At 52.9% G+C, this 23,125-nt stretch overlaps 5 protein-coding genes across 5 annotated transcripts; 1 reads left to right on the top strand and 4 right to left on the bottom strand.

Annotated features, from left to right (window-relative positions):
- Positions 1–30: 30 nt before the first annotated feature.
- Positions 31–2,464, bottom strand: NEUTE1DRAFT_115707 (Actin, gamma; the record flags this gene model as incomplete). Its single annotated transcript, XM_009849372.1, has 7 exons — positions 31–428; positions 498–729; positions 794–1,565; positions 1,644–1,674; positions 1,793–1,848; positions 1,995–2,025; positions 2,166–2,464. The coding sequence occupies 6 exons, from the start codon at positions 2,170–2,172 to the stop codon at positions 499–501; spliced, it is 1,128 nt and encodes a 375-aa protein (XP_009847674.1).
- A 3,131-nt stretch (positions 2,465–5,595) lies between these two features.
- On the top strand, positions 5,596–6,676 carry NEUTE1DRAFT_75392 (uncharacterized protein; the record flags this gene model as incomplete). Its single annotated transcript, XM_009849373.1, has 1 exon — positions 5,596–6,676. The coding sequence occupies one exon, from the start codon at positions 5,596–5,598 to the stop codon at positions 6,334–6,336; it is 741 nt and encodes a 246-aa protein (XP_009847675.1).
- A 17-nt stretch (positions 6,677–6,693) lies between these two features.
- NEUTE1DRAFT_119573 (uncharacterized protein) lies at positions 6,694–8,613 on the bottom strand (the record flags this gene model as incomplete). The annotated part of the gene is made up of 3 exons (XM_009849374.1): positions 6,694–7,113; positions 7,301–7,985; positions 8,117–8,613. 3 exons carry the CDS (start codon positions 8,371–8,373, stop codon positions 6,997–6,999), a joined length of 1,059 nt encoding a protein of 352 aa, XP_009847676.1.
- Positions 8,614–8,854: 241 nt separating this feature from the next.
- Positions 8,855–15,805, bottom strand: NEUTE1DRAFT_75398 (uncharacterized protein; the record flags this gene model as incomplete). Its single annotated transcript, XM_009849375.1, has 3 exons — positions 8,855–10,588; positions 10,874–15,658; positions 15,712–15,805. The coding sequence occupies 3 exons, from the start codon at positions 15,803–15,805 to the stop codon at positions 9,042–9,044; spliced, it is 6,426 nt and encodes a 2,141-aa protein (XP_009847677.1).
- A 3,844-nt stretch (positions 15,806–19,649) lies between these two features.
- NEUTE1DRAFT_143819 (uncharacterized protein) lies at positions 19,650–21,139 on the bottom strand (the record flags this gene model as incomplete). Its single annotated transcript, XM_009849376.1, has 1 exon — positions 19,650–21,139. One exon carries the CDS (start codon positions 21,137–21,139, stop codon positions 19,916–19,918), a length of 1,224 nt encoding a protein of 407 aa, XP_009847678.1.
- Between the last annotated feature and the right edge of the window lie 1,986 nt (positions 21,140–23,125).

Raw genomic sequence — 23,125 nt, forward strand, 5'->3', positions numbered from 1 at the left:
CTCACGACCAACGAAAGGGCAGCTGAAGGTGCTAAGAAATACAGAACGCTGTTTGAATTTTGATGATCTCTCCATCCACGATAACCTCGAATTTCCCAGTGGTGACTAAATCTTGCTGCTAAAAGTGTAGTAAATAGAGAAAGGGTGTTGGCAAGATCAAGAAGCCCGCATACTTGACCGCGCCTATCCCACGCATTCGCAGCCGTCGCCGCCCACCCAGAAAACAGAAAAAAAAAGGCCATTATTTATGTCTTCTAGTAGAGAAAAGAGACGCCAACCCCCTTCTGACCACGCTCGCTACTTTTTGTATAAGAGAGACCTGTGCAGAATACACGCGCAATGCAGACATGCTACTTGACGCAGATAGGGGTGTTATGTCCCCAGTTGGCGCTGGCTCGTGACAGTCGTGGATTTGTCCATTTATTGAACTACATACATGGTGTAAGCCGACGACGCTCCGCTTCCAACTGCAACAACCACCTCTCAAGGGCACCCACTTTAGAAGCACTTGCGGTGCACGATCGAGGGACCGCTCTCGTCGTACTCCTGCTTGGAGATCCACATCTGCTGGAAGGTCGAGAGCGAGGCGAGAATGGAACCACCGATCCAGACGGAGTACTTGCGCTCGGGAGGAGCAATGATCTTGACCTTCATGGAAGAAGGAGCAAGAGCAGTGATCTCCTTCTGCATACGGTCGGAGAGACCAGGGTACATGGTGGTACCACCAGACTAGTGACGATTCTGTTAGCGGACCTAGCCTATACTGCCATCTCCACAGCGAACGGGGACTTACCATGACAATGTTGCCATAGAGATCCTTCCTGACGTCGACATCGCACTTCATGATGGAGTTGAAAGTGGTGACGTGGATACCGCCAGATTCGAGACCAAGGACGGAAGGCTGGAAGAGAGCCTCAGGGGCACGGAAACGCTCGTTGCCGATGGTGATGACCTGACCGTCGGGAAGCTCGTAGGACTTCTCGAGAGAAGAGCTCTGGGCAGCGGTCTGAATCTCCTGCTCGAAGTCGAGAGCGACGTAGCAGAGCTTCTCCTTGATGTCACGAACGATTTCGCGCTCGGCGGTGGTGGAGAAGGTGTAACCACGCTCAGCGAGAATCTTCATGAGGTAGTCAGTAAGATCACGGCCAGCCATGTCAACACGGGCAATGGCGTGGGGAAGGGCGAAACCCTCGTAGATGGGGACGACGTGAGTGACACCGTCACCGGAGTCGAGGACGATACCGGTGGTACGACCGGAGGCGTAGAGAGAAAGGACGGCCTGGATGGAGACGTAGAAGGCGGGGGCGTTGAAAGTCTCGAAAACGATCTGTGTCATCTTCTCACGGTTGGACTTGGGGTTGATGGGAGCCTCGGTAAGAAGGACGGGGTGCTCCTCGGGGGCGACACGGAGCTCGTTGTAGAAGGTGTGATGCCAAATCTTCTCCATGTCGTCCCAGTTGGTAACGACACCGTGCTCAATGGGGTACCTGAGAGTAAGGATACCACGCTTGGACTGAGCCTCATCACCGACATACGAGTCCTTCTGGCCCATACCGATCATGATACTGGCATGTTGTCAGTTTTTGCTGAACGTCTTGGAGTGTTGCGCGCATGGGACGCTGGGGAGAAAGTGGCATGCATACCCATGATGACGGGGACGACCGACGATGGAAGCTATCGCGACATGTTAGCATGGCTGGGACGTTGGGTCTTGGCGGAGAGGCAAGTAGCTCTGCTGACACGTTGCCCGTCTCAAGCAGGAGCGCCTCGCGGGAATAGTGGGAACACTTACGGAAAACAGCTCTGGGGGCGTCATCACCGGCGAAACCGGCCTTGCACATACCCGAACTGGGCGGTTGTTAGCTTCTGTCCATCGTAATTGTTCACTATGTAGAGCGGGCTATTGGGGGGCCGCGAGGCGTCGATTGCGGGAGGAATATGACGCTTCCCCTAGGAGTCGGTGAGGCGCAGGCGAAAAGGAGGGGAAAGCTTACCCATTGTCGATGACGAGGGCGGCAACTTCTTCTGTTGGCGGGAACGCACGAATCAGCTTGTGCCCATGATAACCAGTAGAGGGAGAAGGTGATGGTCAAAGTCCGATCCGCCGGCGACCAGCTCGCCAGCGCGGGCAGACTGGGCAGGAATGTGGACATGTTGTTACGTACCCTCCATTGTGATAGATTAGGTGGTGACGAAAAGTGTCGGATTAAGCAAAAGGTACAGAAGAAGAGTTATTAAATACGCTCGACGATTCCCGGATCGATGGAGCGATGATGATTTGGCTGAGAGAGGTGTTGCCGAAGGACGTAGAGACGTTGTTTGGGCAAAAATTTGGATGTTGTTCGGTAGGCGGAAGAGTTGGAAAAGGGGAGGTGAATTTAAGGTCAGCTTTGGGAGTACGAGGCGGCGGGTGGATTGAGGGGGGTAAAGGTAGGGGAGGTAAGGGGATGGGATTGCTGTGGTGCCAGGTGCGAGGGAACGGATGGCGGACTGGGGGGGAGGGGAGGGGACGGTTGATTGGGGACGGGACTGGGCCGGGACTGTCTGCACTGGGCATTGCTGGCTGCTAGGTTGGTTGGACTGGGCCTGGTCACCTCACGGCGTGGTTGTGGGACTTGGCGGCGGCGGAGGAGGAGGAGGACGGGAGGAAGGAAAGGCGGGCAAGGACGACACCGATGTCACTGAGTGGCATACTACTGACACTGCCCGGCCGACTTCCAGGTCCCAACAAGCATTCATTCCTCGCCGGGCTGCTGCGCTGCCTGCACTCCATTCATGTTGCCCGGTTCACGACGGGATGGATCACTACAGTTGGAGACTACAAACCTAACTAGGTGCGCTGCCTTCTACCCAGGCCGTCCCCTCTCCCTCGCTGTTCGCTTTCCACACCTCTACTCTAAATCATCAAATCACTGGCCGCACCGCCCCCTTGCCCTCTGGCATCTTCGTGGACAAGTTGTCAAGTCGCAGTATCATGCCTGATTCGAGGTGGCTCAAGGTGGATTCCTGAGTGGCCTGCGATCCGTCTGGAAAGTGGGTAGGAGACACCGCCTAATTTTGGGAGGGCAAAGGGGATCTTCCTGCCGCCAACACACTTTGGGAGGCTTCCGCACCTCGGAGGCGACGTCTACCTAGGTTGACATGCCCGTCTGGCAACTGGCAGCCCGTTCAAGATCCCCTTTGATTCCAGTCTAACTACCTATGTACATACACGACTTGTATACTATGTAAAGGTATCATATCGCAGCCCGGCCGGGGTCGTCACCGCTGCGTGCCGTTCGACGGGTGCAGCGAGACAGACGGTTCAGTTGTACGTAGCGTAGGTAGTGAGCACGGTGGGAGCGTGGTGCGTGGCTGGGTCCGCCCCGACGTTGTGTCAGCGTTCAGTCTTCTTCAACCTAATGTCCCTCCCCTGCGTCGTTGCCGTCGTACCTGGTCGCTGTCCCTTGTCGTACCCCGTTCATTACTTGTTTATTACTCCTCCTGGAGAACCGCGATTGCAATTCCAGAAGATCCAATGTCTTCTTTACCGTCTCTTCTGTTGGAGCCTGGCTGATCACGATCTCTTGGAGCTTGTCCGGATCGCAATCCCCATGGCCCCGGGGCCCGAGTGTCTTGAAGGCTCCATGGCCGCCCCGGTCCGGGATCCGACGGAGATAGATATGTAGCCTACGGTATGCACTTGGGTCCATACGGTACGGGGACCTCCAGCAGCGGTGTCATTTCCAAGGAAACGCCATCTCATTGGGGATGAGAACGAGGTATTGCCACAGTCCAACACCACCATCACCACCACCACCACCACCACCACCACCCGCTTATTGGCGTCTGCTTCATCCCACCATCCACACAACCTTCACAGCCTGGAATTGGAATTTTTTTGTTTCGCTGCTCACGTTGGACCAAGTTTATAGCTGACGTATGCCCCATTAGGTATCCGGGAATTCTGCATTCCAAACAACAACAAAGACATGAGGCCGAGATACGCAAACACTGATCATTATCTTGTTTCGCCAAGCAGGCATCCTGTCTCCTTTCTTGAGCCTGACATGGACATCTAGTGCTCTCCTCCAGGCGCCCGCTATTTGTTCCCTGCGCCGCGCGATTGGCTTGCGTATGCATTGCACTTTAACATGTCAGCCTTGTCAGACGTTGAGACGGCATTCCCGGCAAGGATGATCACGATTCGCACTTTCAGTGATCTAAAAGGAGCATCAACATCGGCGGTTTTTAGTCTGTGTCTGGATGCATACACAAATCTACACTTACGAGAAACAGCCGCCAAGCGAGGCGACGAGTTCCGCACGCTCGGACATGGCGCGGCTGGTCCATTTGATCATCAATGCGTGTGTTCCAGCGCGGTGGGTATCGATGACTGTGGGCCAGGCAGTAGCATTGTGAGCGGGATTCCGTTTGACGACAACAAGCTCGAGTATACGTGGACGGCAGACAACACGCAACATCAAGGACCACTCCGGACCACCCCCCGCGTTCGACGTTGACGATATCAGAAGACTCTTCGAGCTTTTTTCAAATGTCAAGTGATGACGCTTTGGCCTTGAAGGGGCCATTCTCGAACACAACCTGAAGTCCTGCTGAACGCTCATGGTCAATGCGACCTTTTTCCAAACAGTCACCAGCCTTTTTGTTGACCCTTTCGTCGTCACTTTCAGGCAATCCTCCAGAGCCAACACTCGAAATGTTGTGATCATTCAGGCAACTCAGGTCATGTCAGCCTGTCCCGTCGTCTGTTCGCCCTGTCGTAGTGGTTGTCTCCCCCGCAAGAGCGACAGACGGTTTGGAGCAACAAGGGAACGCCGAGGGGCTATACTAGGTGGGGCAGCGGCTGCCCACGCCCCACTATCCTCATCGTGCGTTCCATGACTTGTGAAAGGGTGAGGAGGGGCAGCGCACAGATCATTTCAGCTCAGGAAGCTACACAGTACTTATCAAAGCACATGAAGCTTGGACTTCATTTTGAACCCCTCCCTCTCCCCTTCTTCTTCTGAACCAAGGTTAATAATGCCCATCTTCGTTTAAGCATTTCCTTCTGGAAGCTGAAATCATTCTCTTCTAGGGCTAGCTATGATTTCGGAAGAATGACCTAGCGAAAGCAGCCTTGCCTAAATCCAGATCCTCATAAGCAAGCGGCTCCACGTCTCATTCCTTTTTCAAATTGCCAGTCAGTAAACACGTGGGGAAGGCACTAAGCCTATTTTGGACCGAACTTTCGTGAAACCCACAGAACAATCGAGATGGGGATTGGATGGCATTCGCATTATCGATAAGTCAGCCTTGCAGCTACCGCTATACTATTTGTACATGGCGGGGCGCAAACTACCAAAAACAAAAGTTGACTGATCAAGTCATCATCATCTATAACCATCCATCCCACGAACTTTGAGGATCCTGTTGGACCTCTGAAGCATCTATCCGGTATCAAGTATTGATCGAGTCTCCCAAGCAAACAGACCAAACGTCCAAGTGTCAACCCGCACTACTCCCGGCGCAAACCACCAGCAGACAAAAGCAATCCAAGTCTAAATCAACAAAACCCCTACAAACAAAACAAAGAACACTGCCCTTACATCCAAAATGGACAAGAACCTCAACCAGCTCCTAAAATGGAGCCTTGAAGCTCAAACCGCCGCCAACGCCGGCCAATCTTACAACTCCAACGGCGCCCCCACCTCTAATAACAACTCCGGCCCCGCCACCGGCACCGGCGCCGTAGCCACCTCTCCCGCTCCCCAAGTCACTGGCTCCGGCCCCCGCCCCGTCGATCCCGAAGTCCTCGCCTCCCTCTTCGGCGGTCCTTCTGAAGCCGAGCTCATGAAAGCCGCCATGGAAGTGATCACCGACCCTTCTCCCGAGACCACGCGCGAAAACAAGTTGATTGCCTTTGACAACTTCGAGCAGCTGATCGAGAACCTGGACAACGCCAACCTTCTTGAGGAACTGTCTCTCTGGTCCCCCTTGATTTCCTTGCTGGACCACGAGGACGAGGATATGAGGTACCACGCTGCCTGGTGCCTGGGCACGGCGGTGCAAAACAACCAAAAGACGCAGGAACGGCTGTTGGCCATGGGCGGCGTGCCCAAGTTGGTGGACCTGGCGATGAAGGAGGGCGAGTCGGAGAAGGTGAGACGCAAGGCTACGTATGCGCTTAGCAGTGCGGTGAGGAATTATCAGCCGGCTATGGATGTCGCGGCGGACGAGATGCATAAGCGCGGTCATGAGGTTTTGGTGAACAACGGGACCAAGGTGGATGCGGCGGATATGGATAAGGTGGATGAGGTTATTGACGTTTTGAGAAACAAGGCCAAGTCTGCTTAGGGCTGTCTAAGGGGATGAGTGGGTTTGAGAGTTCGGGGTTATGATAGGAATGACCAACTGGAAGGAAAAACGGGTGTGGAAAGATATGGTCTTGGGTTTGGCATTGGAATAGGCGTTTTGGGTTTTTGTTTGAAAACACTCTTGTTGATCAAGATGATGATGGATGGGTTCTGTTGTCATGATACCTTGACCTGTTCTGTGCAAAGCTAGACTGGGATATGGATATGTGGTTATAGACTTGGGAGTTGTTTATGAAGCAGATACCCTTGACGATGTCTGTTAAAGAGCGGACGGAAGATATTACACAATCCAGTTCACGCAATGATGACACCCCTCCAGTTGTTTTACGCATTGGTGATTTTACTTCTTTGATTTTTAGCCGTCAGACCCAGTGGTATTCTTCTTCTTCCGTATCCTTTCCACTTCGTCTATAAGCTTCCTCCTCGTGATGTTGTTACAAAAGGTATATATACACCCAACATACATCATCCCTATGTGGTTAGTGTATTCGTATTGTACAAGTTTCACACATCTCCTCATCCTCCTCAATTGTCATCCAACAACTATCATGATGCGAGATGTTGTTCATCATCTTCTCATCCCCCTTCCTTGAATCTCGTCCCTTTCTCAACCTCTCACGACCAACAGCCCATTTGGGGCTTAGTTGCTGTAGAAAGGAACGCCGAGGGACTGGAGTAGAAGCTTAGCCTGCCTGTCGGAGGTGGCTGTCGTCTTGATGGCGATATGGCAACCGGGAATCATCTTGGCGGGGTACATCTAGAGAGAATAGAAAGTCAGTAATCTGTCGTCAAATCCAAGAAAACAAGAAGAAGACGATAGAGCCAGAGCCGGGGGCCAGAGTCAAAACTTTCCCTACTCCCCCTAACTCGGGCTCCAACTCCAACTTCAGCTCCTGCGTCTCCTCTCTCATCTCCCCCCATCATTTCCCAAGAAACAAACTCACATCATAGTTGCACTCCACCTCGGGAAAAAGCTGAACATCCTCCGGATTCAAACCAAACTGCACATTACCGCTTCCATCACCCGTACTCGCCGGCACACCCTTCCAATCCTTGATCCGGGGGAGAACCAAATGGATCAACCGATCCATAAACTCCCACGCCGCGTTTCCGTAAATCGTCGTCTTGCACCCGGCCGGTTTGTTCGCCTGCAGCTGCCACTGCACCACGTTGTTCTTGGACCTCGTCATCTCCGGCATCGTCCCCGTCATGGCCAGCAGCACCGCCCGGGCCACAATCAGCAAGTCCGGGTTCTTGAGACCGAGCGGCACGAAGGTGGAGACGGTGATTTCCTTGATCTCGGGAATGTTGCGGAACGAAATGTCGCGCTCGCGAATGGGAAGCTCGGGGGCACCGCGGGGCGCGCGGCGGGCACGGTTGGCGAAATAGGGCGAGTCGCCCTCCCAGGCGCGCAAGCGCTCCGTGGGTTCCTTTTTGGGCGTTCCCGGGGGTGTGTGGATGTAGGCCAGGGTCATGAGGTCCGAGGCCATGACGGTGCGGAAGGTTTCCTTGAGACGAGGCATGTTGAAGGGGCCGGGAACGAAGTCGCGGGCGATAGGGTCGGAGGAGGGAGGGGATTGGATAGGGTGGAGGGGACCGCGGTTATACTTGGGGGGGTGGTATTGGTATCTGTTCAGTAGGAGGTGAGGCATGGTGGTTAGCAACGTTTAGCATCTTGTTTATGGTTTGCGTATATATATGTATATATACATGTATGTGGCTAGCTATGTGAATCACAGGACAGAGGGTGTATAACGCACCTGCTGCTAGGCAACCTCGCCTTCCTGTCGGCCGCGCGCTTCCATGGCCTGAACTCCTTCTTGTCCTCTTCGCTGGGGATGGGAGCGTCCAATGCCGACCGTGTCTCAAGCTCGGCGAGGTCGGGGATGTTGGATTTGGGAGCAGCGGCAGCAGCGCCGGCACCGGCCTGTGTCGAGGCGCATCTTCGGACGGCGAACTGAGCAGAGAAAGGCTGGAGAGCGCGAGCCGATCGCGAGACCCCGCGGAGACTGGCCATGGTGAATTAAGATACCGAAAAAAAGAAACCGGCGTTCGGGCAGACGCTCTGGTTTCGGAATTGGCGACGGGGTGTTTGTCGCTTCGTTCGGGGTGGTGGTTGAGGAAGAGGGTCCGGCGCACGCGGGAAATCGGGGCCGAGGGTCTGTCACGGACGGGCAGAGGGCAGCGAGGTTCCTTCTCCGGCAAGCGCAATGTCCTGGTCCCGCGTCGAGGCTCGAAGAGGTGCCGGTCCCCGTTGTGCCGCCCGCCGGAATTTTTTTGGAGCCTCTGCGGAGTCTCGAACCGGGGCCAATGCTTGGCAGCACGGGCCATGGCTAAATGGGCTCGGGGTTAGGGTTATGAGCCTGTTACCCCTGAAAGCGTTCCTGGACCCCTGAAGAATGCATCTGATGTGGTTGATGAACTCTAAGCATGGATACTTGGGGATATATCACTATGTTTGTACCAAGATAAGCGATTCGAATCAGGATTCCAGCACATTAAGACAACATGTATGATTAGATTGGGAGACAGTTGTATATGCGTACGCTTCCTTTGCTCTAAGTAACCTCCGAGCCACTAATAATTACATCCTTCCGCGCACACCTTATCAGCATGCCTAACAATAACAACAATGCATGTAACGGGGAAGAAAGAGAAGACAGAAAAAACACCCAAGTATCATCATCACCGTCCAACACTACGTCCCCATCGCCTCTCAATTTTCTTCCACCCAGAGCCGCTTCTTTTCACTTGTCCCACACCCCCATCACCATCCCAGTTCAACTCATTATCAGGCTCCCCATCTTTCCCCAAATTGGGTAACTTCACCTTCACCATCCCCTCGTCTCTCCTTCCTATACTCCTCCTAGCAGGAGAAGTAGTCCCAGCCGGCTGAATACTGTAAAGCAGCAACCTTGAGCCAGCACCGCAGAACTCCGTCTTATCACCGACGCAGAACAACCTCTTGCACTCATACAGCTCCGACGCCGCCACTGCCGTGTCCGCGAGCGAATTGGCGCAGTAACACTCCTTGCCGAACTCCACGCCAAAGAGACTGTAGCCCCTCGATTGGCAGCGTTCGTGGCACATCTCGACCGTCATGCTCGTGCTGTTGGTGTACGAGTGAGCTTTGAGGATACGAGCCGTTGAGTTGTCGACGAAGCAACCCTGTGGCGTCGCCAAGCGCCCGTTAACCACAGACGGGTTGACGAGGCGGGGCGTCACGTAGTTGGTTTGTCTGAAGACGTCCAGACGAGCGCGGCCACCGCAGCGTGTTGATGGGTCACCGACGCAGGTGAGATTACAACCAGTCTGGCCGAGGCTGTAGCCGGGCTTGAACTCGAGACCACAGTAGCATTGGGATTGGAACTCGAGGCCGGCGAGGGGGTAGTTTTGCTGGGCGCAGTAGTTAAGGCATTTTTGGATGGTCATGCCGTCTTTGTCGTATAGGTAGGTGCCATTGAGTGCGCGAGCAGTAGGCACGGCGGTGTTGGAGTCACTGGCACATCCTTGGTAGTCCCAGTTCACAACAGCAGGAATTGTAGGCGAGGCTGAGGCGGTGTTCGCGGTGGAAGTAGTGGCAGCAGTGGCGATGGTCGTGGTGGCTTGGGTAGGAGCTGTAGTAGCAACGGCGGCGGCGGTTGTAGTAGTTGTACTAGTTGTAGGCAAGGCTGAGGTTGAGTCCGTGGTAGAAGTAATAGCGGTAGTGGTAGTAATGGTGACTGGAGCAGGATCTGTACTCGTGACAGCCGCAGCGGATGTAGTAGTTGTGCCAGCGGCAGAAGAAACTGAGGTGACAGTAGGTGCAGTGAGAGTGGTACTGACAATCGCAGGAGCACTAGTAGACGAGCTGGATCCTGGAGCGAAGCTGAGAGTAATACTCGTAGTAGGAGCATCACTCGCAGTGGGAGCGATACTTACGGAATTCGTAGGGGCGACGCTGGCACTATTCGTGGGAGCGACACTCGCTGAGTTTGTGGGAGCGAGGCCGGTGTTAGAACCAGGAGATACACTCGCGCTTGGAGCAACACTTCCAGTAGGAGCAACGCTTTCTGGGGCGGCTGTACTGGCCGGAGGAGCAATGCTAGTACTAAGAACAACGCTAGCACTGGAAGCAACGCTGGCCGAGGAAATAATGCTGGCCGAGGGAGTAGTACTGGCCGAGGGAACAACACTATTCGAGGTAGCAACGCTGGCCGAGGGAATGACGCTGGCCGAGGGAGTAGTACTAGCTGACGGGACAACGCTGGCCGAAGGAACAACACTGTCCGACGGAGCAACGCTGGCCGAGGGAGTAGTACTGGCCGAGGGAATAACGCTGTCCGAAGGAATAATAGTGTCCGAAGGGACAACGCTGTCCGAAGGAGCAATACTACCCGAAGTGACAACGCTGACCGAGGGAATAACACCGGCCGAGGGAATAACGCTGGCCGAGGGAGTAGTACTGGCCGAGAGAGCGATACTATCCGATGGGACAATACTAGCCGAGGAAGCAACGCTGGCCGAGGGAGTAACACTAGCAGAGGGAGCAATACTATCCGAAGGAGCAATACTACCCGAAGTGACAACGCTGACCGAGGGAATAACACTGTCCGAAGGAACAACGCTGACCGAGGGAGCAACGCTGGCTGAGGGTGTAACACTGGCTGAGGGTGTAACACTGGCAGATGCACTACCGGAAGCCACTGTGGAGGCCGCTGTCGAAGCCGCGCCGGAGGCAGCACCCGAGCCGGAACCAGAAGCGACGATTGAGGTTGCGGCAGTACCGGAGGCGGCCGGCCATGCGGCAGAAATAGCGTCCGATCCTGTAGCACTGGCAACTGATGAACCAGCAGCAGTCGACCCAGTGGCAGTCGAGCCGGTGGTAGTGAAATCGGTAGCAGAGCCAGTAGCAGTCGAACCAGTCACAACCGATCCAGAAGGATCAACAACACTATTCGAGCCCGTCGCACTCGCCGCATTTGTCGTTGTAGCAGCAGCACTCGTCGTGGTCGAGGCAGAAGCCACAGCAATGATCTGAGCTCCCCAAACAGCCTGGTTATTAAAACCACGTCCGACCGACTTCTTCATGTAGCACGGGGCCTGAATACCAGTACCACCAGGCACGTACGCAAAAGCCATGCACAAGTCGGTGGTGGAGCACTTCTCGGCACACAGAGCGTAACTGTCGACGTAGGCGAGTGCCAAATCGCCCGCTTCGTGGTCGGTGAAGCACTCGAGGAGGAAGGTCTTGCCGTTGAGGGAAAGGTATGTGCCATTATTGTTGTCGGGGCATTTGACGGATACGGCCGGCATGGTTGGGACAGCTGAGGATGTGGTAGTTGCCAATGCGGTGCTGGAACCGGAAGCGGTGCCGGAGGCAGTACCAGAGACGGTGCCAGATGCCGTGGCGGATTGAGTGGCCGAGCCAGAAGCGGTGACTGAGCTGGAGGTGCCGTTAGGGTTGAGCTGGTACATGGAGAGACCATTGCTACCACCGCAGATTTGTTGTTGATTGCCATTGCAAAGCATGTTGCAGCGGCCGTCGGTGACCGGGGCAGCTCCGTTGAGAAGGTCGTTGCCACAGAAGCATTCAGCCGAGTACTCGGTGCCAAAATACTTGTATCCAGCGCAGTACGTAGCGCAGTCATCAAGACTCATGACATTGGACTGAGTATTCTTGCCCTGGAGAGAGCGGGAGGCAACAGCATCGCTGTAGCAACCCAAGGAACCGTATTGACCGATAGACTGTGGGTTTCCAGGAGTGCCGGAAGCAACTGCAGACGAGGATGTGGAAGAAGCAGAAGCAGTGGCAGAAGCGGTTCCAGATGCTGGCCCAGATGAAGACGACACGCCGGTTGATGGGTTACCAATGACGGCACCCTTTTGCTTGTAAACCGAGATACGGCCTGAACCACCGCATAGCTCAGTCGGATCGCCGCCACAGACGTAGTTGCAGGTCTTTTCATCAGCAACGGTACTACCAGAGTTGAGATTGTTACCGCAGTAGCACTCTACACCCCACTCAACACCGAAGAAGGAGAAGCCAGCACAGGCTTGGGCGCAGCTCTCAATAGTGTTGGTGCTGGACTGTCCGACAATCCGGTCATTCAGGGCTCTGGTCGCAGGGGATGCCGAGTTGTCGGTACGGCAACCAGCATACTCCCAGTCACCAACAACTGTCTTGCTTGCAGGGGGCCTGAAAGCAGGAGCGAGGGTACCGTTCTCGGGGAAGTAGCCGGTGGTGTCATACCACATCATCATGTAGCTTCCCACACCACCGCAGAACTGCGACTTGTCACCGGGGCAGATGTAAGTGTTGCAGAGATAGTCGTCAACTTTCAAGCTTGCAGGTGGAATGCTCCGGCCGACCCAGCATTCATAGGTATACTGGGTGCCGGCAAAGGCAGCCTTGTTGGTGATGGCATACTGCTGGCACTTTCCGTTGTCGTTATCCGCAGGGAACTGCGCCTGGGTGGTCTCAAGACGGTTGGCGCTGCTGTCCCTGTAGCAACCAAGGTACTTGAAGCGGGCTGATCCATCCGGCAGTGTCGGGCCAACTTTGGTGGCACGTAGGGTGCCAATGAAATTGACAACATGCACGCCGAAAGCGAGATCGTTAACGTTCAGTGTCCAGGCGCCGGCGTAAACAATGGGATCCGCATTGAGAGGGGCAGCGCCAGGTGTGAAGAAGAGAGTAGCACTCTCGGATTTTCCAGGCTTGATCACCATGCCTTCAAAGAGATCACTGCTTGGATTTTGGGCACCAAGGACAGAGCCCATTGGGGGCTTCGATTTGTCAATCATCAGATCAGAACCGCCCTTGTTCGTGAACCGAATGGTCACTTCAGTGGTGGTCAAGCCAGGTGAAGTGCCCATGTCGATATTGAAGGTGCAAGTTTGAGTAGGATCATTGCAGAAAGGAATCGTCACCCAGCCGCCTTCGCTGGTGGAATGTTCGAGGAGAGCAATGGGCTGCGAGTTGGCAGATCCGGTCAAGACAGAGTAGGCCATGCCACCGTCAGTGAAGACAGTGAATGTAGTAGCGAAGGAACCCAGCTTGGGTGCAAGGAACGTCATGTGAATGATCACAGATGATCCAGCAGCGACAGTAGAACCGATCACAGGCAGATCCTCAGCAATGAAGAAACCGTCGGCATCAAGCTTAGAGCGAGTGCCATCGATGGTGACGTTCGTAAATGTGGCAGCTGCCGAGTTAGGGCTATCGGTGGTGAAAGCATAGCCGAGGATTCTCATGGGTCCTTTACCCAAGTTCTGTATGACCACAGTGTTTTGCGATCCTCCTTCCGCAGAGGCAGAGCCAATGACAAGTGGTTGAAAATCAACTGCATTGGGGTTGATGGCCGCAAATGGTCCGTCTGTCACTGTGTTGCCGGTCACAGAAAGGGGCTGTGTAGTCGAATAACCCGTAACAGCATTGACTGTGGTGAGGGTGACAGAGCCGGATTGCACACCAGGTTGCATGGTCGGGGAGCTTGTGCTGCCAGGGTCCAACGTGTACCCACCCAAATCGAACTTGATAGGGAAGGTGAAGGATTTGCCAGCAGTAACCGCGGTTTTGGGGAGGTCGGCTAAGGATACCTTGTAAAGGGGGTTGCCAGTTGTGATGTTGGTGATCTGGTTGACAGTGATCTTGGCAGTGCAAGTGACGTTGATCGTCTTGGATGTTCCGATGGGGACCTCTCCGAGGTTGAAAGGACCACCGCAGTCAAAAGGCAACTTGACAGGGGACCCGAAAGCCAGAATCTGTCCGGTGTATGTGCTGGTGTAGTACCGGCCATCACCAAAAACTGGACGTTGGAATTTGGACAAGACTGGAGTAGCGGGAAGGGGAATCTTTACGAGCTGCCCATTCCGTGGCACCGCATGGTAGGCGCGAATTCCGTTGTCAGGATCACTCATCCAGAGAATGCCTGTTCCCGGTTGGCCGTTGAGGGTGGTGATGGTTGCGGATCCGGTACCAACTCTTCCAGCCGACTTGTCAGGGGTCGAACCGGCTACACTGAAGGCCGGCCTTCCGCTTGAGTCGTAACCAAGAGCGTAGGCATAAGTCGGGGCACCGACTGGCGTGATGTACATGTAGCCACCCTCAAGCGGATATGCGCCAACGTTTCCAAACATGGCTGTACCCTGAGGAGGAGTGATAGTCTGGATGATGTTGTCACCACCGCCAGTGCCCATCTTGTAGCCTCCTAGGTTATCAGCGTTGCAGATGTAGGCCTGGCCGTTCTTGCCTGCTGTTACCGCAAGCTGCTTGACACCACCGCCGCCAAATGGCAGGATGGAAACGCCGCCACCACCCAAATCACGATCAGCAGAGTCGATAGCTTGGTAAGTATATGGCTCGAAATAGTCTTGTTGCGTGACCTTTCCAGTGACGGGATCGATGGCCATATTGACGATGGCTTCGGAGAGTGTGTCGAGGTGGGTTCTACCGCCGGCGGCTAGCTGTTGGTTCGCCATGACTCCGTAGCCGTTTCCAGTAGCGAAGAAGAGACGACTCGGGTTGTCCGAGGCCAGAATGGCACCGCTTTGCCAGATTCCGCAGCCACCACCACCTCCTTCCCAGGTGCCATCTTGCTTGGGGGCACGATCACCACCAGCAGCGGCATAAGCTGTGACGAACTCACCACTGGAAGCTCTCATGCCAACTACCCAGCCGGTGTAGTTGAACAGATCGCAGTGGCCACCAAAGCCAGCGTAAACCACGCCATTGATAAGGTTCAGGGATGTGCGCTGAAGGACACTGCCACCGTTGAAGTAGCGGGTTTTGTCGTTATCGGCATACTTGCCTTCAATGTTGGTTGGAAAGCCGGGTCTCTCTTGCAAGGTCCATGCATCAATGGCATGGAAACGGTATGCACCGTTCTTCCAGCCTTTCGTGGTTGCGTCCCTGTAGCCCTTGGCCCAGAAGTAGATGGTTTCTGTGTTGGGGTCAATGATGGGCGTACCAGTGATACCGATTGTTCCGCTAATGTCGTTGCAGTTGCCCAAGTCGGACACCATGAACGGGGCTTCTGCGGGATCCTGCTCGCTCAGATCACGGCTATTGTAGAGTGTGCCGTTCACCGCATCGAGAAGGTAGATGCGGTTTTGCTCTGAAAAGGCAATGACGGTTTGCTTTCCCGTGGCCTTTGGTGTGTAGACTAGAAGTTTAGAGTAGAACTGCTCGATCTGGTTGAGAGGATTCTTTGGTGTCGTGAAGGACCAAATCTGGCCAAATGCGCCTCCCTCAATGGTTGCTGGATCCATGTTGTGGGTTGGGAGGTAGCCGACAGCAGCCGAGTCTTGCCAAAGTTGATCTGTTAGCAATCCCGATTCATAAGACATTCAAGGCACATAGAGTTTGACTCACCGGCATCCATAATGGTATCTGTCGGGTCCATTGCCCATGTTGCCGTGCAGAGCGCAAGGCTCGCAAAAGAGCGTAAGAGACCTAGGGGCCTCATTTTGGCGAAAGGATATTACAGTGAGTGTGTCGAATAAGTCATGAGGATATGAGTAAAGACTGTAGGTGAAGGGTATATCCACAAGGTTATCCCGAAGAAAAGTGTATATAAATTAATAACGAGTGACTACCACATAGGGGGAATGACGAAGTGATGTCCAGGTGTCCGAGGCACTAGATCAACCGGAATCGGCTCTTGCGAGACAAGACCCCGAGGTCGTCAAGATGACGGTGCGAATTGGGCTATCGACAAAGAAGTGGATGGATGAGTGAGATCTCGGGTAAAAAGGGATGGGAGACAATCGCATATAGCTGTGTCTCTATGTGAGATGGAGAAGCTACCCAGAGATCTCTGTGATCCAACGTGATCTAAGACCAGACGGGCGCTACCGAATGGGGCTTGCGCCGATTCCATTCCAACGGGTCTCGAAATGGTCTCGACGCCGGTCTAGGGCATTGATCGGCCCATTGAAGGTCAGCCTGACAGTCTTTTCGGCCTTGGCAGCTGGCCAATACAACTCTTCAGGCTGTCTTTAGCAGTCTAAGTAGGTCTTTTGTCTCTCAGCCAGCCAAAGGAAGGGGATGGCGGGACGTGGCTTGAAGTCTTGGACTGTCTTGGGAGCGCAGCTTGAACCGTCATTACCACAAGTCGAGGTGTGCCTGCGGTGTGCTTGAAGGGTTTCCCGGGGTGACAGCCACATCAACATGTCAGTCGGTGTCAACCAGCAAACACTCATGACTGTGGCCAACTCGGCGTTTGCTCGTCCCCCAAACTATCGACGGAAAGGCAAATTGGGTTCTTGTTATGGCATCTTGCTAGACCTCCCTCGGGCTGGGGCTCAGCTGAAGGGTCTTCTGCCAACTTTTGGATCCTGATCTTTTCATGGGCTCAACCCAGCGGGATGTGATGACTGAAGATGACCAGAGACCAGGCATCGAAATACCTCGCACCTCGGTTGAGAATCCCTAAACAAACCATGATGGGACCGGGTGGAGGGGGGTTGTTCCGTGTGAGTGTGCGAAAAAGCCGAGCGCGTGTTTCTGTTGAAGATGGTGTACCGAGGTTGACCTGTTGACGTGACAAGTCTCATTGAACACACGGAGGTTGACTGGTCGTCTGGCAGTCTGGTCTGGTACCATAGTAACTGCCTGTCGAAGATCTAAGCGAAGATGGAAGGAATCCGTCTCAACAAGGGAGGAGTAGCTCTCACTTCCTCCCAAAGCAGAAAGCGAGACGTGACTGCCAAGACCAGCGAGGTTGAATGTGGAGGCAAGACCCTCAATGCACCCCGGTTTAGGCTAGCCTGGTTCGGGGCTGCCTGCCCTGTCAAAACCCCAGAAGATATGTAGCAGGGGTAAGTACACTAAGCATCGGTACCTGTGAAAAGTACCGGTACTTTGTGCTTCGTCGCAACACCCCAGTTGTCTTCCCCCCCTGCTTTCCTTGATCCTTGTCTTGTATCGCGACTTCTCGCTTTCCACAACAAAGTCACCACCAACTCCCGTCACCACTGCACCTCTCACCACCCACCACCTCCAGCCAACCTAACGGCAAGCAATCTAACGAACGAAACACAAACCAAAATCGGGCAGTGTTGTCCCGCCTATTCTCGTTCCTCTCAGCCTCAACGTACCAGTCACACAAACATCACTGAACCGTCTGTCTGTTTGACGGGTCGTGGCGCGTGGCGTCTCTGGCATCATTTCCCCTTGCAGCATTTCAACCATCGGATTCTCTTTTGGCTTCTTTTCCTTCCAATGTCCAGCCCGTGTCCCCGACCGCCGACGGCCGACACTGCGAAAACCCGTTATAGAAAACTGACAAAAGCAAAAAGCGGTCACAAAGACTTCGGAGGTGTGACCTTTTGCATACGCATTCGCTTAACGACTCCCAGTTGAGCCAGTCTGGTCAAAACTACTATTTTCTTTACCCTCGCATTGCGCAAGTCATCGTGAAGTCTGTGGGCGTACGGCGTGAGGCGTCAGTAGTACGAGAGAGCAAAGGCGCTGCTCGTCCAGTGAGCAGACGGAGGAAGAGATTGAGAGAGTGTTACGGTGGCCCAAGTGCGCGTTAGGCCGTTTATAAATTGGTCCGAGCTTCCAATTGCAGCTAACTGCCGGTTATTTTATATCAACGCCTCTACCGTACAGCGCTTACGCCCAAACTTTGAACTTTCACCTCAACCTTCCTTAGTTTTTTCTTCTTCCCCCCCCCCCCCCCCTATTCTCCTCCCTTTTTTCCTTCTTCTTTTTTTTTTTTATCTTTTTTTTTCTCTAAAGGGTAGAAGGATCTATTTGTATTATTACTTTACTAGGGGGGTTCTAAGTACTAAAGTTTCTCTTAGGAGGATGAAGGAAAGGGGAGGGGGGGGAGATAGAAAATAGGATTTATTTATATTATTACTTTATCCTAATTTAAAAATTTAGAGAAGAATTAAATATAAATAAGGGCTAGTAAGGTCTATTTATACTAATTACTACTAAAAATTAATAAACCTCTTGTACGAAAGTAATAAAGTAAGGAAGTAATAAAGTAATAAAGTAATAAAATAATAAAATAATAAAGTAAGGAAGTAATAAAGTAATAAAGTAATAAAATAATAAAATAATAAAGTGATGAAGTAATAAAGTGATGAAGTAATAAAGTAATAAAGTAATAAAGTAATAAAGTAATAAAGTAATAAAGTAATAAAGTAATAAAGTAATAAAGTAATAAAGTAATGGGAGTTAATAAGAATTAATAAGAATTAATAGGAGTTAATAGGAGTTAATGAGAATTAATAGGAGTTAATAGGAGTTAATAGGAGTTGAAGTAATATTGCGGGAGACGGCTTATTAAGGTTATCTTATTACTAGGATTTGGATACCACCCTCTGGGTGCGAGCCTAACGCCTGCAGCCGGCACTGACTTTTTGTTTTTGAACTTTTGGATAAACGGCCTAACGCGCACTTGGGCCACCGTAGAGTGTTCGTTCCTGTATTAGTTTTCCCCTCTGTCCACACCCACTTGCTGCATCATCACAGCCATTCGCGACTCTGCCGCTGCCCTCTTTCCAATCCGTCAACGAGCTATTGCTCTCTTTTCTTTTCTGTATCATTGCTCATTTCCGAGTGTTTTGAGACGGATGACTACGATTCTCAATTGCCTCTGATAGTGCTCAAAAATGACCAAGTGGCCATGAGTGGATTACCAATCCATTATCCCAACCGCTGTGATGATTATTTCCAAAGTGTCAATGGGGAGATTGACCGTTATCGTGATTTTACAATGGTGGAAAATGAACGATAACGATTATAATTGGTTGTATTTCCTCATTTCTGACTTGCACGTTATGCAGATTGCTTTGCCACGAGGAAGTCGCAGAAGAAGCCCATTTTGGCAATACTATTCCATGTCGGAACAATCCGTCACGTTGATCGATCTACTGGGGAAATGGCATGCGCCCAAAGATCGGTAGATGCTCACGTCTTGGGTAATTGCAATGACGATCACGGATCCTCCCGAGCAGACATCAACATAACTTCACCTTTTGCCTCTTGCCCACAGCAAAAGACATCATGGCAGACTACACGAAACCGAAGACTATAGGGAGCAATGATGTAAACATTATCGGCAAAGATCTGGTCGTTTATGTTCCAAATCAGATGGCTTCAGGGAAATGGCACCTTGGTGTCATGCTATCTGTCGACACTCAGGAACAACACCTCCAAGTCAAAACCATTCGCCTTGAAACACCGTCATCAGTCTACTCACAACTCCCAAATAGGCATTCAAGCGCGGCGATCAATGACAACGACAATGGCATTACAAGCAAAGTTAACCTTGACGACACAACAATTTATGTACCCAAACAACTGTTATGTATTAGAACTAACTATTAAAGCACTAAAGCACAAAAAGCAAACCACAAAAGTGTTAACTGTTCGCACAGCCAAGCACAAATGGTTATAAAAGACGGGGAGAGCCAAAGAATCCAAGCAAGTACTACTCATTCGTTTTACTCATTTGTTTTTTTCCCAGCCGTTTTCTTCATCCTCGCAACCCTTCAAAGCACGAAAAGCAAGTGGTCATGGTCACGGTCTTGGATGACCGCGCACCCACCCCCTTTCCTTACTTGGCAACATAGTTGCCAGGAACGTAGTAGCCAAAGCTGTTGGAGATAGTCCAATGGTTGCCAGAGTCATCCCACTGGCCCCTGTTCTTGGCGTAGCTGACACCATAGGGGGTACCATAGTAGTTGCAAGTGAAGACGCCGTCCTTGCCGTTCTTGTAAATGACAAAGGCGTTGAAGAAGATGCAGGCCTGGCCCTTGTTGGTGCCGTGCTTCGCGTTGTACTCGGTCTGGGCCTTGCAGCTGGCGGCGCAGAGTTCCGGGGCAAAGGGGACGTTGGTGCCAAAGGTCTGCGTGCGGAGGTAGCCGTGGTCGATGACGGGCGCGGGCGCGTTGATGGCGGCGTCGCCAAAGGTGACGGGGCCCTGCAAGCCGTCGACCGTGGGGCCGCTGGACTTGGTGAAGGCCGTGGAGCCGGCGTAGACTACCTTGAAGGCCTTGCCCTGGTACTGGTAGACCGACTTGGCCGAGGTGGCGACGAGCGGCATGCCGTAGAAGGCGCACTTGATCAGAGTGGCCGAGGCGGCGTCGGCATTGCCAGGGCAGCCCAGCGCGGCATCGGGCACCTGGGTGGCCTTGCTGATCTCAAGCGGCACTCGCTCGTAGTAGATGTTGAACGAGGTGCAGCCGGCAGTGGCGTCGCAGATGGCGGCGCACTTCTTGGGGTCGTACGAGGTCAGCTTGGAGCTGGTGTAGGTAATGTAGGACTTGTCCTGGGCCACCGCATTGAGGTTGACAAAGTTAGGCACGGCCGCGTAGCCGGACGGGACGTTGGCCGCCTTGACAGAGTCAATGGCAGCGGTAGAGAAAGCCGGATAGCTGGTGAAGGCCCCAGGAGTGTCGGGATCAGACACCTGCGGACCATTGAAGGTGCGCACAATACACGAGGTGGCCGGGCCGTCGGCGCGAGCGACGTTCATGTCGCTGCGCTTCAAGAGGTTGACGGCGATGACATCGGGAGGAGTGTCGTTGGAGGCTTGAGCCACAGCGGGGGGAGTGTCGACGACCGTAGCCACAACTTCCGCGGCCACGGTGTTGGAGTCGAAGGTCTCGACGTTCTGAGGAACGGCGTCGCCAACAGGGGGGGTGTCGGTGGAGTCAGCACCGGCAGCCACGGACTCGTCATAGCTGTCGATGGGCAGGTCCTGGCGCTTCAGGTGGAGCGGCGAGGCTGAGACGAGGCCCAGGAAGAGGGAAGAAATGATGATGTTCTTGCGAACCATTTTGAAAAACAGCCAAGTGAGTTGTCGGAGAAGGAGGAAAGATGTGTGCTCAAGAAGGATAGATGCCTTGATGGTTTGTGATGAGGCTGCTTGAAGGCTTGAGTGGATTGCTTTTTAACTTTCGAGAGGGAAGGTTGGGAAAGATGGAAGATCTTATAGTCTGAGAAGGCTATAGAGACGAGGAGGGAACTCGATGTTCACAAAGATTGATCACGATGACTGGATTCAGAGAGAGCTGCCCGCAAGCCATCCAAACGCCATCAGACGCGGTTGAGTGAGACTGAGTGACTGAGTGGTGTAAGTGAGCCCGCCCGGTGGTGCGAATACGGAGGTCTCGACCGACCCGACCAATTCGGAGCCTCAAGTGGCTTACTGCCATCCATCGACTGATCGGTTCGGCAGTGTTTTCCAAGGGTAAGGAAAGAAAGGAAAGAAAGAAACGAGAATAACTGACCAAGGTTGAGAAGGTGACCGTCGTCTAGTCCGGAAAAGGGCTCCGTGCTTGTTGGCGCTCAGTGGGCTGGGCCGGCTTTGTGGAAATGACCAGCCACATACAACCCCCTCACGATGCATGCATTGGAAAAGCAGAAGCATCACAACTAAACTGTATAGTTCCACAAAATATGAGCAACAACATGATGTGCCCAACTGAAAGGAGATAGCTGTCCGTGAAGGAGGCGCCCACTATACGAGCTAGTAGCGAGCTAAAGACAGTCTGAGCCTGGGAGAAGATGCCCGAAAGCGGAACTTTTGCAGCCCTTTGCAGCTCAAGGTAGTTTACAGTCCACACAGTAGATGACTGTAGATGTCGGGGTAGGCGGCCAGAAACGTGGTGGGCTTGAGCTGTCAGATGTCGCGAGGCTTAGCGTTGATTCTGTGTTCTGGACACCGGACACTCTTCTCCCTTACCGCCTTGGACAAGCATGATCGTGGAAAGGAGGATGGAGATGGTGCGGTTTCCCATGGGTTGTCAAGAAGACGATGTGTCCGTCAGCCAGCCTCAACTGCCATCTATCATGTCATATGTCCATGTTCATGTTTATCTGTCATGGGTGATGGGTGATACTCCAAAGAAGAGGGCTAGAGAGAGGACTCCCAATGAAAACGGAAGTGTTCTTCCTCGCGTGGTGAGCTAAGTAGATAGCTGCTTAGCCCTTCAGCCCTCGCCCACTGCTATTTTGGGTCGGACACTTCCAGTTAAACGTTCCACTCATGCAGGTCTCCGATATTTTCCGCTTCCTCGGAGTCCAGTTTGGGTCCGGGTTTATGGAAAATGGAATAAAGGCGAGAGAGCTGCAGAGAGATGGAGATAGACATGTTTGCTTCAAAAGTTTCTTTCCCACTCCAACACAATGTTGTGAGGCTAATAGGTTTCTTGAATCTTGAGAGACCCTAGAGTCCAGATTTACGCAGAAAAGGCAGAGACGTACTTCCCTAAAGGCTGTGGCATTTTGGTTTCGCACCGTCATCTTATTACTAGAAAATATTAGCCATGGCGGCATTGCCATTGTGGCCCTGCTAGGCGGATAGAGGAAAGAGGCTCGTATGGGATCCAATCCCAGTTGAAGATCCGGATGTCGATGTCAAGCCACCGCAAATGTGAATGAACTGAGGGGACAACTCAATATTTGCTGGTGTACTGTGTGAATGAAATGTGAATGGACCACTTCACAAAACGATAGTGTCAGTTTATTACTGTTGGTCGTTGTGAGAAGAATGGTCACTAGAGAGTGGAAAGAGCCAACCGTTTATTGTTACAATAGAAGTGGTAAAGGAAGGTACCCTTGACCGACCGCCTTCCATTTGTCAATTCCTCGGGTTATTCTACAAATTTAAAACGCCAATGTCAAGTAGACGTAGAAGGCACGATCTGTTGTCAAATGGGTGAGTGATCGAAAAAGGGAAGGTGGTGACTAGAGGTAACAAGAGGTGAAGTAGCTTCCAATGTACCTGCATAAACTCAATCGATCGCTGCTACCCAAGATT

The sequence above is a fragment of the Neurospora tetrasperma genome, assembly GCF_000213175.1.
Source record: "Neurospora tetrasperma FGSC 2508 unplaced genomic scaffold NEUTE1scaffold_1, whole genome shotgun sequence".
NCBI classification, from domain to species: domain Eukaryota; kingdom Fungi; phylum Ascomycota; class Sordariomycetes; order Sordariales; family Sordariaceae; genus Neurospora; species Neurospora tetrasperma.